Here is a 15,862-nt window from a genome sequence, read left to right on the forward strand (position 1 = left end):
ACCAAAAGTCAACATCATGCTTAATAATAATGAAATACTAAAAGTATTCCTATTAAAGTGAGAGGTAAAAGAGACAAATGCCTGCTGGTACCATTATTGTTTAATAATGCTCTGCAATCAGACAAAAAAATAAAATAAGAGGTGTTAATATGAGGAAGGAAGGAAAAGGCAAAATTAGCATTTCTGTAGATTATATAATTATATACTTGGTAAAGCCAAGCAAGTCAACTGAAAAATTACTAAAACAATAATAAAGATTCAGTGAGTCGGCCAGTCTTCAACATAACTAGAACACTCGTTCTTCTGTAACTGGGGAACCTTGTGATTAAGTAGTAAGTAAATGTTGTAACTTAGAAATTGTCCTTTACTATTATAGGACAGATTTCGAAGCATCAAATGTTAATTCTCAAATTAATCTGTAAATGTAATATAATTCCAGTCCATCATTTTTATTTCATTTACCTCATTAGCTCATTCTGAATTAGAGGTTCTTAAAATGGGTCTACAGAGTCCCCCATAAATGGTCTTCAGAAGGACTGTCTGCCTTTGAAACTGCTAAATACTGTGGGCACCAAAAATATGTTGTGGTTTTTGTTGTTGTTATTGAGTGATCCCTCATTTGAAAAACATTTTTTATTGAGGTATGCTTGACATATAACATTGTATTAGTTCCATGTGTACAACTTAATGATTCAGTATTTGCATATATTGCAAAATGATCACAATAAATCTAGTTAATCTGTCACCATACATAGTTACAGTGATCCCCCATTTTAGTCAAATTTTCAAGAAGTCTCTGGGCCACAAAAGTTTAAGAACCACTGTTCTAAATCCTTAAGTGGTATAATTTTTTTTGCAATTGCTTTTAGACTGGCGGGCCACCTAAGAAGGGGAAACCAACTGCACCCGGAGGCCCAGGGAGTGCTGGAACCAAGAACAAGAAAGGACTGGAGACCAAAGAAATAGTGGAGCCTGAGCTCTCGGTCAGTATTACACAGTATGCTTCAAGCTCATGAAACCATGGAAAGTCATTATGAGAAGATTTGAGTTGTTTCTTTGCTGAGTTCTACAATATATAGTTGATTGATACTTTTTAGCTTCTTGAAACTGTGCCTTAGATAAACTCCTTTATGGTAATAAAATGGAAGCCTCAGATACTATACCATACCTACAGGATTGTTCTTACAGCTTTCACTGGGATATTTTTACATTCTTACCATCTGTTTCCTTAAGCAGTTTTTAATTTTAATGTTTTTGTATCTTACAGCTAGAAGTATGTGAAGAAAAAGCTTCAGCTGTGCTTCCTGCTACCTGTATACAGCTTCTAGACAGCAGTAACTGGAAGGAAAGGCTGGCCTGTATGGAAGAGTTCCAAAAAGTAGGTACATAAGGATGAGTTAAGTGAAAGAAAATTCATGATATAGAAGTGATGAAATTGACAAGTGAAGGACTTGTCCTGGTTGCTGTGTTTTATAACCAGTGAACATGTTTCAGGGTGTCAACTAAAGATGAGGTGGATAGTTTTGGTTTTTATGCCGTGTTAGTGTTTGTCTTTCAGCATCTTCTTCCTAGGGTTTCTATAAGCTCATAACTTAGTACTTACTCGAGAAAATTAGCTTCATTCTGAATTATAAGGTTTAGATGAATTTTAATATTGTGGTATTTGTTCATTAATATTATTAGGCAAACAGATCTCTCCACTTAAACCACCCCTCATCCATTTCTGTTTCTCTCTTTGTCGTCCTGATTCGTGGAAGAACAGACATTATCACTGGGTAGGAGAAGCTCCTCTCAACAACCTATGTTGCAGAAAAGGAGCATGGTAGTTCGTTTTGGCATGTACTCTGTGATTCTAAGGAGGAGGGGTGCAGAGAAACTGGAAGAACACTGGGACTAAGCCAGGAATCCTGGCTTCCAGTCCTGCATCTGCCATGTGTCGGGTTTAGACCTGAGCTTGTGCATCTTTGAAACTGAATACTTTAACCACTTCTAACCTACCCTACTTTGCTATGTTTTTAAGAAAATCAAGTAAGTCAAAATATGAAGCAATTTCTGCCACACATTACACAAATGAAAACTGTGTTACTATTACTTTCCTTGGAGCAAATTATTTGTGAATTTCTAAAATGTGGGGGGGAAGTTTCAATTGTATTGATATAAGGACCATACACCAGACATCCAACTTAAGAAATAAAGCATTATAACAGAATTATATAAGCTCCCTCTATAACACTCTTCATTTCTATTCTCCTCCCTTCTTCAGAGGCAACCACCTTACTTGATTTTTATATATACTGTTCCCTTGGGACTACTCATTACCCCTTAACTCTTATTCTCCTGTTTTATTTCAAGGCTGTTGAACTAATGGACCGAACTGATATGCCATGCCAGGCATTAGTGAGGATGCTGGCCAAAAAACCTGGATGGAAAGAAACTAATTTTCAGGTATTTTTAAATTGGAGATGTACTATCTTTATTTGAAGCAAGAGGGAGTATTTTGAGGGGGATTAATGGCGATGTGTCTTTTACTGTAATAAATTTTTTCAATTTAAACATTCACCATATTTTTTTTACCACACCTCATATATACATATATATCCTGTATAACAACTTTATTGAGAGTGTAAAACTCCCTTTTTGAAAGTATACAAGGTAGCGGTTTTTAGTATATTCACATAGTTCTGCAACTCCTCCTACTGTATAATTTTAGGATATTTTCATCACCCCCAAAAGAAACTCCATAGCCATCAGCAGTCACTCTCTATTCCTCCCCAAGTCCCCATCCCTCCATTCTCTGGCATCTATTAATCTGTTCTGTTTCTGTGGATTACTTCTCGATATTTCATATAAATGGAATGATACAATATGTGATCTTTTGTTGTGTCTGCCTTTACTTAACATAGTGTTTTCACTGTTCATCCATATTGTAGGATATATCAACTCTGCATTCATTTTTATTGTTAAATAATATTCCATTGTATGGATGTACAACGTTCTATTTCCCCGTCATAAGTTGATGAGCATTTGCATTGTTTCTACTTTTTGGCTATTGTGACTAACGCTGCAATGCACATTTATGTACAAGTTTTTGTGTGAACACGTTTTTAATTCTCTTAAGTATATACCTACGAGTTGAATTCCTGGGTCACATGGTAACTTTATGTTTAACCTTTTTGAGGGACTGCCACAGTTCTGCAAAATTGTGCCCCATTTTGTATTCCCACCAGCAATGCAAGAGAGTTCCAGTTTCTCAACATCTTCACCAACATTTGTTATTAAAATATTCAAACAGGGACAAAGGGAAAGATTTATGGGCAAAGGGGCCCCAAGTCCCATATATCTGTCATCATTGCATTAACATCTTTAAATGGTTTCCCACAGCTTCTTTCATTTTTCCACTTAAAAACCTACAGGTTCTTTAAATCTCTCAAGTTCTGTTGTGTGTGTGTGCGTGAGGGTTATAGTTTTTTTGTGGGCAATTCTAGTAGGAACTCTGAGTTACATAGTTAGTATGGTCATTTATTTTGTATTTCAAGATCTGTATTCAGTGCTATATGATAATAATCATATGAGGCAGAGAATATAGACATTACATTTTTCAATTCATATACTTCCCATGTGGTAACACTGTTAATATTTTAAAACTTTGAGTGGTTTGGTTTTTTTCTCTCTAAGCTGTCACTTAGCTACTTTAATCGGTAATAGTTGAAGGATAAAAGTTATTTTGCTTCTTTGTTTAAAATTCGGGCTTTAGTTTGGTTATGTTCTCATCTGTCCTTAACTGTGTTACATCTTCAGGCTACTAGAAAAATAAGCACATAAATAAATGTCTTTGGCTTCCTCATCTCTGTGATACCTTTATCCTTGCTCAGGTGATGCAGATGAAGCTTCACATAGTTGCTTTAATTGCCCAGAAGGGAAATTTTTCAAAAACTTCAGCTCAGATTGTCTTGGATGGCCTTGTAGACAAGATTGGAGATGTGAAATGTGGGAACAATGCAAAAGAAGCTCTGACAGCAATAGCCGAAGCTTGTATGTTGCCATGGACAGCTGAACAGGTTCGTGACACAGAGCTTCTTCCCCCAAGTTTTCTGAGTTTTTCCCCAAATTTTAATATAAGGTTACTAATTAAGCTTTAATTATTCTCAAGTAAAGCCATTTTTGATAGTGTGTTTTTATTTTTACCCTTAATAACACACTGTTGCCTGCTAATTAAACTTTATCTTAGTCAAGAATATTCTATAAAAGACGGGAATAATTTTCTTTTAAGATGTTATCATCCAAAGTGATGACTAATAAAAAGTTGTAAACAGTCCAGAATGCTTTTGATATTATTGTCATCTACCTCATTTTCTTGTGTAAGTTGAAGATTTCATTCATAAAGGCATTCTTGAAATTGTTTTAGCATCGGGAAAACCAGGCTTACTCTACTTCTGATTTAATGTCATGCTATATTTCTGTGAGAGAAAACAGAACCATTTTTTCCCCTACTGCTACAGGTTATGTCAATGGCTTTCTCACAGAAGAATCCCAAGAATCAATCAGAAACTCTGAATTGGCTATCAAATGCAATAAAAGAATTTGGTTTTTCTGGGTAAGTAAGAAAGAAATCCAGTACAAAATACTTAAATGTTCTACCAGTCTCTAACTGGTGATTATATTTGTTATAGCTATCTCTGCTTATTTCCAAGAAGCCAGAGCTGGGTTATATAATTTATATAAAACAACATTTGTTCCTCAGAACAATACAGATGCTCTTTGGCTTATGACGGGGTTACATCCTGATAAACCCACTGTAAGTTGAAAATATACTTTGAAAATGCCTTTACTGCACCTAACCTTCTGCACATCAGAGCTTAGCCTAGACTATGTTAAACATGCTCAGAGCCCTTTCATTAGCCTACAGTTGGGCAAAATCATCTAACACAAAGCCTGTTTTTTAATTAAGTATTGGATAGTTCATGTAATGTAGAATACATACCTCTTTTGCACCATCATAAAGTTGAAAAATCGTAAGTCAAACCATCATAAGTCAAAGACTATCTCTATTGATTTGTGCTCCTGCATTTTGATATCCACTAACGTTAGTATTCTCTAAGTTGATTTCCCTCAAGTGTTAATAACTGTCCCACAGAAAAACCAGTTGCAAGGATTTCTAGTCAAATACATTTGGAAATTGCTACATTTAATCACATGTTTAGAGACCTGTAGTATACACTGGGGAATTAAAGGCAATCCATGCCAGTGGACAAGCTTGTTTAACTCTATTTAACCAACTGTTTCTGAAACAGTTGGTTATTTGCATATTGAACACATTTGTTTTATTTAACAAAATTTTATAGAGTTTATACCAGGAACTTTCTAAATAATTCATTTGATTTAATCTTCATATAAACCAGGTGAGGGATTGTTATCTCCATTTTATAGATGAGTAAACTAGGGCACAGAAAGCTTAAGTAATCTGCCCAAGTCACATCTAGGAAGTGGCAAAGCCAAGATTTGAACACAGGCATTCTGATTCCAGGAGAGAATAAGCATGTTGCCTTTCTCTGTGCCATGCTTCTTTTTATAACATGCCTCTTAATAATCTTACAAAACAGTGTTCTAAGTTCTACCAAATGAAGAAACACTACTCTAGAAGTTATCATTCAAGTGTCATTCAAGCAAAAAATTGTATAGTAGCTGTAGTGTCCTCCCATAGTTGAGGGTATTGTTGTAATCCTTTCTTAATTATATAGTTTTTGATATAAAACTAATCTCTTGGCATAACAGAAAGGCCAGGTGAGCATTTTTCTCTTTTTTTATTCATCGGTGATCTTTCATTCATTCATTTATGTAACAACTACGTATGAGCACCTGTCATATTCATTCATTTATTCTAGGCCTTAGGAATACATCGTGGACACGATTAAGTTCCTTCTTTCATGGGATTTATATTTGAGTAAGAAGAAATGACAATGAACAGTAAAAAATATATCAGGAGATACAAGAGCAACAGAATAAAAATAAAGGATAAGGGGTCAGGTGGTATCACGTTAGAGTGGTTCGAATGGTGTTATTTTCTCTAGGGTAGAATAAGAGTACTTCCTGAAACAATGACGTTTGAACAGAGACCTTTAGGTCATGAGGGAGCTAGCTGTGACCATCTGGCAGAAGAATATTCTAGACCAAGAGAACAACAGCAAGTATAGAAACCATATGGTAGGAACACATGTGATTTATTTAAAAATAGCAAGGAGTGATTGTTCTTCAGAATGTAGCTGGAGAAGAATAAGTGAGGGGGTAGAGAGTGGTGAGAGATAAGATCAGAGAAAGAACAGGAGTCCAGGTCATATAGGGCCTCTGAGTTTTGAATAAGCTGGAAACCATGAGAGGGTGTTGAGCACAAAAGTAATAGGATCGTTGATTGTAGTCAGGGAACAGATAGTGAGGAGTGAGGGCAGAAGCAGGGAGACTACTTAGTAGGCTATTGGAATAAGCCTGTCAAGAAGTTATAGTGGCTTGGACATAGTTTGTAGAGGTGGAAGTGTTATGACTCAGAATATATTTTGAAAGTAGAACTGAATAGGATATTGGGCGTAAGAGAGAGGAGTCAAGGATGACTCAAGTCAAGGGTGGCCTGAGCCACTGGGAGAGTGATGTGGCTCTTCACTGAGGTAGGGAAGACAGAGAAGGACAGGTTTGGGGTTGGGGTGTGAACAACCAGGAGTTTGGTTTTGATAGATGTAGGATGGCATTTGTTAGCTGTTCACATGGAAGTGTCACAAAAGCAGGTGGGAATCTGAATCTGCCGTTCAGGAGAGAAGTCAACGCTGGTTATAGGAGTAATGAGCATATGGATAGTATTTAAAGCTCACTTTAAAGGAGTGTGCAAAGAGAATAGGTGAGATTCCAGGGACATATCCACAGGGAGCCAGTTCTAGAGTCTGGCTTTATAAATTCGATTGATTTGTTTTTATATATTCGATTCGTTTGTTTTTAATTCTAAATATTATTTCTTGTAGATTGAATGTGAAAGCTTTCATTAGCAATGTGAAGACAGCTCTTGCTGCAACTAACCCAGTGAGTACATACCAGCTTATACGGGAACATTACAGCAATCTTTGTGGTTCTGCTCTGATTTGGAAAACTCTTTTTGTTCTGTCTGCCAGGCTGTGAGGACTTCTGCTATTACCCTGCTTGGTGTGATGTACTTGTATGTTGGTCCCTCTTTGCGAATGTTCTTTGAGGATGAGAAGCCTGCCCTCCTATCTCAGATAGATGCAGAATTTGAGAAGGTAAAGATTTCACAAATTATACAATCTATTGGTGGACTTGAGCAGGCTCATGTTAGTTAAGTTTAAACTTTTAACTCTTTGGAATGAAGAATACGTATGTATTTGCGTTTATATGCATAAATTATCCCTGGGAAGACTTCATAAGAAATTGATGACTGTGATGAAGAGAACAGGGTAGTTATGATATAGGATGGGAGAGTTTCCTCTTTATATCCTTTGTGCCTTCAGAATTTCATTTTTTGAATGTATGACCTATTCAAAAAGTACATTAAATATAACATTTAAAAGAAATTTTTTTTTAGTAAAAAATCTTGACCCTCCTTGAATAAACTTTCTAATGGAAATTGCTAAGTTTTGGCAGGCATTCATGATTGAGAAATCAGATTCTAATAGGTCTATATAAAAGTATCGTTTGCCGTGTAATGTCAAAATTGGAATCTAAATAGGAATTGAGACATGTACCGTGCAACTATTAAGTATTATAGAGAAACATGAAAATTTGACACAGGCACCATTCTTTAACTTGTTTGCTCTCATCAAGTTCTCACCTCACTGGTGGATTTCTTTGTTTTGTATGTAGATGCAGGGACAGAGCCCACCTGCTCCAACCAGAGGGATTTCCAAACACAGCACCAGTGGTGCCGATGAAGAAGATGGAGACGAGCCAGATGATGGGGGCAATGATGTTGTGGATCTTTTGCCAAGGACAGAAATCAGGTAGGTTTGCTGGCCATGGTTTATCTGATTTATTATACTGACTTCTTCGTATGCTGCCTTCTTTTTCTCAGTTAGGGCTACTTCTGTGACAACATTATTCTTTTAGGAGTCTGGGGTTAAGTGTTCTGTCTTCTATTTTTTCAGTGATAAAATCACTTCAGAGTTGGTGTCTAAGATTGGGGACAAAAATTGGAAGATCAGGAAAGAAGGCCTAGATGAAGTTGCAGGTATTATCAATGAAGCAAAATTTATCCAACCGAATATAGGTGAACTTCCAACTGCCTTGAAAGGTCGACTCAATGATTCAAATAAAATCTTGGTACGTAGAAAATGCCTGTTCTTTTTATCTCCCCTCTTTCCCCCTGTAGGAGGTTCCTTTTCGATGTAACCATCACCGGCAAAAAAAATGACTGGTCACTTTATTTGCTTTGAACTAGAAATAGCTTCCTTTAATTTCTTAAGTGTTCCTTAAGATATGTTGGTAAATGGCAGGTTTATTAATCAAATTTCATGAATCTCAGATTTGCTTTTTATAGGACTCGAATATTAAATATGTTTATACAAAACCGCTTGTAGTACACATAAACATGCTTCATTTCTAATTTTTAAATTTGAATTTTTATATCAGGATTTTCTTAAACTGGGCTTTACCTTACTTTAAAGTTATAAAGCAATATAATCTTTGGTCTAAAATTCTAATAGTCCAATGTTATGAGCTGATGATAAAAGGAAAAGCCACCACCTGAAAATTATTGATAAGCTAATTAGACTATCATCATAAAGAGCTGGTTTCCCTGTCTCTTAACTTCCCCAGTAACTCCTATGCATTGACTACATAGCAGCAAGCTTACAAAACTGTACACAGCTTGCTCATGATTTGAATGTAGTGTTGGCTCTTTCCACTCAGGTGCAGCAGACGTTGAATATCCTCCAGCAGTTGGCAGTGGCCATGGGCCCAAATATCAAGCAACACGTGAAGAACTTAGGCATCCCTGTCATCACCGTCCTTGGAGACAGCAAGGTAAACCTGGCTCTTCCGTACAGCTACATTCTGGAGTAAGCCAGCCACACTCGGGCTAAGAATAGTGCTCTTTTCTTACATGTAAGAGTACATGTCAACAGTTTATAACCTCTATAGAAAAGAGAGCGTTAAGAGGAAAACAGTAAACATTTTACCTCCCAGGCAGTATTAATGTAACCAGATATATCACTTACTAGCTTTGTGACCCTTAGCTAAATTATTTCTCTTTTGCAAGTCATTTTCTTTATCTGTGAAATGTAATTCTTATAGAATTAAATAAAGAGTCAGTACATAAAGTACCTGTACCTGTTTCATATAGTATGAGCTAAAAAAAATAGTTGCTATTAGGATTATGACATCACTGTTAAAAGTATTGGTATAAAGAATGAATAAATACATGAATTTTTGGGTCACGTATTTTTTCCCATTTTTCCCTGAACTACCAGAGCAGAATCCTCTAGTACTTCAGTAAGATATTGGCAATCTCACAATCCTAGAATTAGTCTCATTGAATGTTGCAAGCCTCTTCTATTTAGCCCTAGATTGAATATTTGGATGTCTCTTTATTTTTGTGTAATTCATTTAATGTGAGGAATTGGGCTGTTTTAATATTGTTTGTGTCTGTAAGTCCTTCTCATTCTATGAATGCAAAGTAGTACAAAAACATAAATGTTAGGTTAAATTGTTAATTTCAGTCTAACCATTATAAGTTCTCTAACATGTAGAATTACATTCTTTGGCAGATAACCATGGACATAAAAGCCCCCAGAGATTCAAGAAACAAAACCTAAGAATCTATTCCCCTTACATGATATTTTATGCCTAGGTTACAGTTTTGCCCAATTAACTGAGTACAGGATCTTTATAATTTGGACTTTTATGTTTCTACTTTAATATGGAGTTTTAGTACAACTATAGAACTAGCTTATGTTTCAGAGAAAATGGCTCCAAGTTGATAGGTCAGCCAATAAAGGAACGCGCCTGGTCAGGCAAATTAATAATGAAAGTTTTTATTGTAAGAGAGAAAAGTATATTGGACTGAGCAAGACTGCTACAGCCCAGGTTACATGCCTAAAGGAGACTTGTAGCCCCAAAGGAGGGGGTGAAGAGGGTTTTATAGGGGCTGTGCTGACAGGGTAGCATTGTTTGAACAGAAAATTTGACTGCCTGCAAGCCAGTAGCTGTTTTGTGGCGTTTTCTGTTATCAGAAGTTTGGCTCTGTCTGCAGGTGCAGGCCAACAGACATTTTGTTGGTTTCTGTCTGTAACCAACAGCCCTTTGGGGCTGCAAGTCTCCTTTAGGCGTGCTGCAGCCCGGGCTGTAGCAGTCTTTGGCTCTGTCTATAAGTCAAGGTCTCTGAGATCTAACATTCAGAGACCTAACACAAATAATGTTCACGTGAACCTTAGAGAAGCCTCCATTGTTGATGTTCACAAAGTAACAAGCTTTTTATTTATTTCCTCTAAACCCTAGTTGATTATCTTTGCTAATTCTCTCCTCCATTCAGAACAATGTTCGAGCTGCTGCCTTAGCAACTGTGAATGTTTGGGCAGAACAGACTGGCATGAAGGAATGGTTGGAGGGAGAAGACCTTTCCGAAGAACTCAAAAAGGAAAATCCTTTCCTGAGGCAAGAGGTTAGTACTACAAATATCATGTGCTTTACTGATGTCTTTTATCTACATAGAGGCTTGGACCTACCTAAGAAATACACATACATGGACAGAATGTGTTTCATTATAAAACAGTTAATAAAATGAAATCAAATTCCTGGAGCTTTTGTATTCATCTGGCTCTTTTTTTCCCCTTTCATGTGCTTTTTTAAATAATAAAACTTTTTAAAGGACTAGCCTTTTTGTGAAATTTTTTCATTTCTTGCACTCTTAAATAGTGAAATAAGGTTTTAATCAGAATATAAAAACACAGTTAACAGTCAAAAATCCATCAATGTAATCCATCAGACCAACAGGCTAAAGAAGAAAAATTATGAGATCATATCAACTGACAAAGGATTTGAGAAAATCCAACACTTATTTGTGATTTAAAAAAAAAACACCTCTCAGCAAGTTAATAATAGAATTACCTCAACTTGATTAAGAACATCTACAAAAACTTCTATGGATAATATCACACTTAATGGTGAAAGCCTGGATACTTTCCCCTTAAGATCAGGAACAAAGCAAGAATGTCCACTTTCACTATTATTCAGAATAGTACTGGAAGTTCTAGTCACTCCAATAGGGCAAGAAAAAGAAATGAAAGTAATACATATTAGAAAAAGAATAAATTAAACTATCCGTAATTGCAGAAAACATGACTGTCTACATAGGAAATCCCAAGGCATCTGCAAATAAACTCCTAGAACTAATAATTCAGTTCAGTAAGATTGCAGGATACAAAATCAACACACAAAAATCAATCACATTTCTTTATAATACTCGTACAATGAACATATGGAAACCAAAATTAATACCATTTACAATCACTCCAAAGAAAATGAAATCCTTAGATATACATTTAACAAAACAAATACAGAATATCCATACTGAAAATTACAGAATGCTGATGAAAGAATTTAAGGAAGACCCAAATAGGTGGAGAGACATGCCAAGTTCATGGATTGGAAAACAACGTAGTAGAGATGTCATTTCTTGCCAAATTGGTATATTGGTTTAATGTAATTCCTATAAAAATTCAGCAAATTTTTTTATAGACAAAGACAAGCTTATTCTAAATTTTATATTCTAGCTGAAACAATCTGGACAAAGAAGGGGAAAACGGAAAAACTCACTCTACCATATATTAAGGCTTACTATATTGCTAATGCAATCAAAACACTGATCTGGGGAGTGGGGGAGGGAGGATAGACCCAGGTCAGTGAAACTGAAGAGGGACCCAGACATAGACCCGCACAAATATAGTCAACTAATTTTTCATAGGGTTACCAAGGTAACTCGGTGGAAGAAGGATAGCCTTTCAACAATTGATTCTGGAACAATGGACTTCCATAGACCAAAACATAAACCTCACAGCTTATACAAAAATTAACTCAAAATGGGTCGTAGACTTAAATGTTGAATACAGAACTTTTAAAGATAACATAGGAGCAGATCTTCAGGATATAGACATTCTTCAGGCAAAGAATTCTTAGACTTGACGCCAAAACCACAGTCCATCAAAGGAAAAATTGATAAATTGGAATTCATCAAAACTAAGAACTTTGCAAAAGACTGAAGAAGATGAAAAGACAAGACTGCAGAGTGGGAGAAAATATTTGCAAACTATATCTGATAAAGAACCATTATCTGGGATATATAAAGAACTCTCAAAACAACAGTAAAAAAAATCTAATTAAAAAATGGGCAAAAGACATGAACAGATATTTCACTAAAGAGGATACAGATAGAAAATAAGCTTATGAAAGATGTTCAACATTATTAGCCATCAGAGAAATGCAAATTAAAGCTACAATAAAATATCACTACTCACCTCTTAGAATTATTAAATTAAAAAATAGTGAAAACACCAAATGCTGCCAAGGACGTAGAGAAACATGAACACTGCTGATGGGAATGTAAAATGGTACAGTCAGTCTGGAAAACAGTTTGGCAGTTTCTTAAAAAATCTAAACGTGTAGTTACTATATGACCCAGTAATTGTAATCTTGGTCATTTATTCCAGAAAAATAAAAATTTATGTTTATAGAGCTTCATAATAGCCAAAAAACTTGTAACAGCCCAGAGATCCTTCAACAGATGAATGGTTAAGCTGTTGTATGTCCATATGTGTAATACCATTTAGCAATAAAAGAAATTAATCATTGATATATGTAATAATTTAGATAAATCTCCAAGGAATTATGCTGAGTAACAAAAACCAATCCCAAACAGTTACATTCTGTGTGGTTCTATTTATATAAAACATTTGAAATGACAAAATAGGGGGCGGCTGGTTAACTCAGTTGGTTAGAACACGGTGCTCTTAACAACAGGTTGCCGGTTCGATCCCCACATGGGACACTGTGAGCTGCGCCCTCCACAACTAGATTGAAACTACTGCTTGACTTGGAGCTGATGGGTCCTGGAAAAACACACTTAAAAATAAATAAAAGTTTTTTTTAAAAAATGACAAAATATTAGAAATGGAGAACAAGGTAGTGGTTACCAGGGATTAAGGTTGGGGGGAAAGAGGAGAGAAATGGTTGTGATTATAAAAGGGGCACATGAGGGATCCTTGTGATGGAACTATTCAAAATCTTGACTGCTGGCAGATGTAGTAACGTACATGTAATAAAATTGTATAGAATGTACACACGTACACAAATGAGAATAACTAAAGCCGGGCAGTCTGAGTAAGATCAGTGGTTTATATCCCTGTCAATATCCTGGTTGTTATACATAAGTTTTGTAAAGTGCTGCTTATTGGAGGAAATTGAGTAAAGGGTACATGGGCTCTCTCTGTATTATTTCTTATAACTGCAGGTGAATCTATAATCATCTCAATAAAACTCAATTAAAAATAAATATAGATATGAATTGTTTTAGAAGTATGAAGAAAAACTGTCAATGTAAGGCTGCAAACAGAAGTCCTGGTGGAACTTGTCATCTTCTGATCAAATAAATGTTTTGTGTTTTGTCTAGCTGAATAGTTTCTAGAATTAAAAAAAATTTTGACAAGTGAAAGTTTTTCATCTTTAAAATGCATTAAAAATGGTTAAAACTTTATAATTTAATGCCCAAATATGGTCCAAAGAGCTGTGTCTTTAATCTTGAAGAAGATTGTCCTCTGCATATATTATTTACATATAGCACAGTTCTTATTATTTACATATAGCACAGTACCAAAGAAAATTACTGATTTCATATTGGAAAGTTGTAGTGTAAGGACTGAGTCAGGGTTTGGTACTGATGGAATCATTAGGCCTGAGATCATAAATAATAACAGTTTTCCACTTGCAGTTTATAACCGGTCTTTATTTCTTTTGGCAGCTTCTGGGCTGGCTGGCTGAGAAGCTACCGACTCTTCGTTCCACGCCCACAGACCTTATCCTGTGTGTCCCCCATCTCTACTCCTGCCTGGAGGATCGCAATGGGGACGTGCGAAAGAAGGCCCAAGATGCCTTGCCATTCTTCATGATGCATTTAGGATACGAGAAAATGGCCAAGGCTACAGGGAAACTAAAGGTGCTACTCCTTGTTGCTCCTACTGCTGTTGTTGAAAGCCATAGGGAAAATATTGAACATGAATTTATACAGGCAGAGGACCATATTATCTCCTAGGAGTTTCAATTTAAAATCCCAGTGAGGGCAAAAATAAAATATGTAGCAATGTAGAACTTCTAAAGAACCTGCTGACTGCAGAAGTGAAAATTGTGGCCCTCTAGAATGGTAGCTAATTTAGTGTGACTGCATAATGTGTGTCTCTTCTCTTGGACTGGGTGCTGCCTCCCTTATTTCATTGGTACTTAAAACTAGGAGCTCATGGATTTGTTTCAGCTCAAGATCTGTTAGGAAGCATAGTATGAGTGTCTCATTTATGTGGTCTTTCACTTCTGTTGTATTGTTTCCCTAGCCAACTTCTAAAGATCAGGTATTGGCCATGCTAGAAAAAGCCAAAGCTAATATGCCAGCCAAGCCCGCTGCACCTGCTAAAGCAACTTCCAAACCAGCGGGAGGGTCAGCTCCAGCCAAATTCCAGCCTGCCTCAGGTAACTATTTTGACGTGATTAAAGGGGAAGGAAATAGCCCAAGGGAACTCTAAAAGAAATCAGCCTTTATTTTTTACCACATTTCCTCATGGCTTAGATTCCAAGCCCTCTCTCCATCTATCCTTACCCTGCTTTCTCAAATATTTGCCAGGAACTGTGCCGAGGGTACAAAGACGATTGATTTGGTTTCCAAGTCCAAAATGGAGTTTTGGAGTAGTACATTGAAATACTCCAGAAAGCGAGTGTTCCGGCCAATTTTTAAGGTTTTCACAACTATTTTCTGTTATTGGATATTATAATTAGAGGAAGAATTGGGACTATCTAGCTTAATCCCCTTTATTAACAGATAGGGAAACCTAAAAGGTTAAGTGGCTTGCCTAAGGCCAGAGAGGCAGCCAGAACGTGAACCAGCATAGAACTGCACTTATTTCCAAATGAGTCTCCTTTTGCTGCACTTGGCCGTTTACTGATACATTGTAGTATTTTACTAATCATCTTGAAGGGAAAATTCTTGATTTCTTCATCTGATGTTAAAATTGCAGCATGTAAAATAAAAGTCTAAACTGTAACCACTTCTGTTCTAGATTTATTACTGCCTAAACAAAATAATACTATTCAGCTTTGTGGGATAAAAATTGTTAATGCTCTAAAGTTAGAAATTTTATTTATATAAAACTGTTACTAGTATCAAAGTATATATAACATTTATTGGAGTCCTACTATGTAGTAAATACTGAGTATCAAAGATAACAGGCACTTAAGGAAGTATCAATAGCAAAAAGGTTTTTTTTTAACTGCTATTTAGAAAGTAGTTTTAAAACTGCAGTTTAAATGTTGGTAAAGCAGATGTAGATATATTGAATTAATTTCTTGAGGTTATGCTTAACGAGGGATTACTCTCCTAAAATCTAACTGAAAACACTTTATAAATTGGTACATTTAAAACTGTAGGCTTTCTCGTTATTATATATTTAACCTGCCCAGAATAAAATGATATTAGAGTTTATATTTATATAATACATGCTTTTTTTCTCAAAGCACCTGTTGAAGATTCTGTTTCTGGCACTGTAGAACCCAAGCCTGATCCAAAAAAGGCCAAAGCTCTAGGAATTTCCTCTAAAGCCAAGGTATGTTAATGCTG

At 35.9% G+C, this 15,862-nt stretch overlaps 1 protein-coding gene across 5 annotated transcripts in view; it reads left to right on the forward strand.

The window, feature by feature from the left end:
• CKAP5 (cytoskeleton associated protein 5) overlaps positions 1–15,862 on the forward strand; it is an 86,617-nt gene that overhangs the window by 48,402 nt on the left and 22,353 nt on the right. For all 5 annotated transcript variants that reach the window (XM_081064349.1, XM_081064353.1, XM_081064350.1 and 2 more), the window contains exons 14-27: positions 870–983; positions 1,268–1,378; positions 2,353–2,445; positions 3,873–4,058; positions 4,500–4,594; positions 7,005–7,062; positions 7,152–7,277; positions 7,858–7,994; positions 8,139–8,313; positions 8,902–9,015; positions 10,523–10,651; positions 14,003–14,197; positions 14,586–14,721; positions 15,760–15,848. In XM_081064349.1, coding sequence (XP_080920475.1) covers positions 870–983; positions 1,268–1,378; positions 2,353–2,445; positions 3,873–4,058; positions 4,500–4,594; positions 7,005–7,062; positions 7,152–7,277; positions 7,858–7,994; positions 8,139–8,313; positions 8,902–9,015; positions 10,523–10,651; positions 14,003–14,197; positions 14,586–14,721; positions 15,760–15,848 — 1,758 coding nt within the window. The remainder of the gene's footprint in view (positions 1–869; positions 984–1,267; positions 1,379–2,352; positions 2,446–3,872; positions 4,059–4,499; positions 4,595–7,004; positions 7,063–7,151; positions 7,278–7,857; positions 7,995–8,138; positions 8,314–8,901; positions 9,016–10,522; positions 10,652–14,002; positions 14,198–14,585; positions 14,722–15,759; positions 15,849–15,862) is intronic.

This window comes from Rhinolophus hipposideros (assembly GCF_964194185.1).
Source record: "Rhinolophus hipposideros genome assembly, chromosome: 10".
NCBI classification, from domain to species: domain Eukaryota; kingdom Metazoa; phylum Chordata; class Mammalia; order Chiroptera; family Rhinolophidae; genus Rhinolophus; species Rhinolophus hipposideros.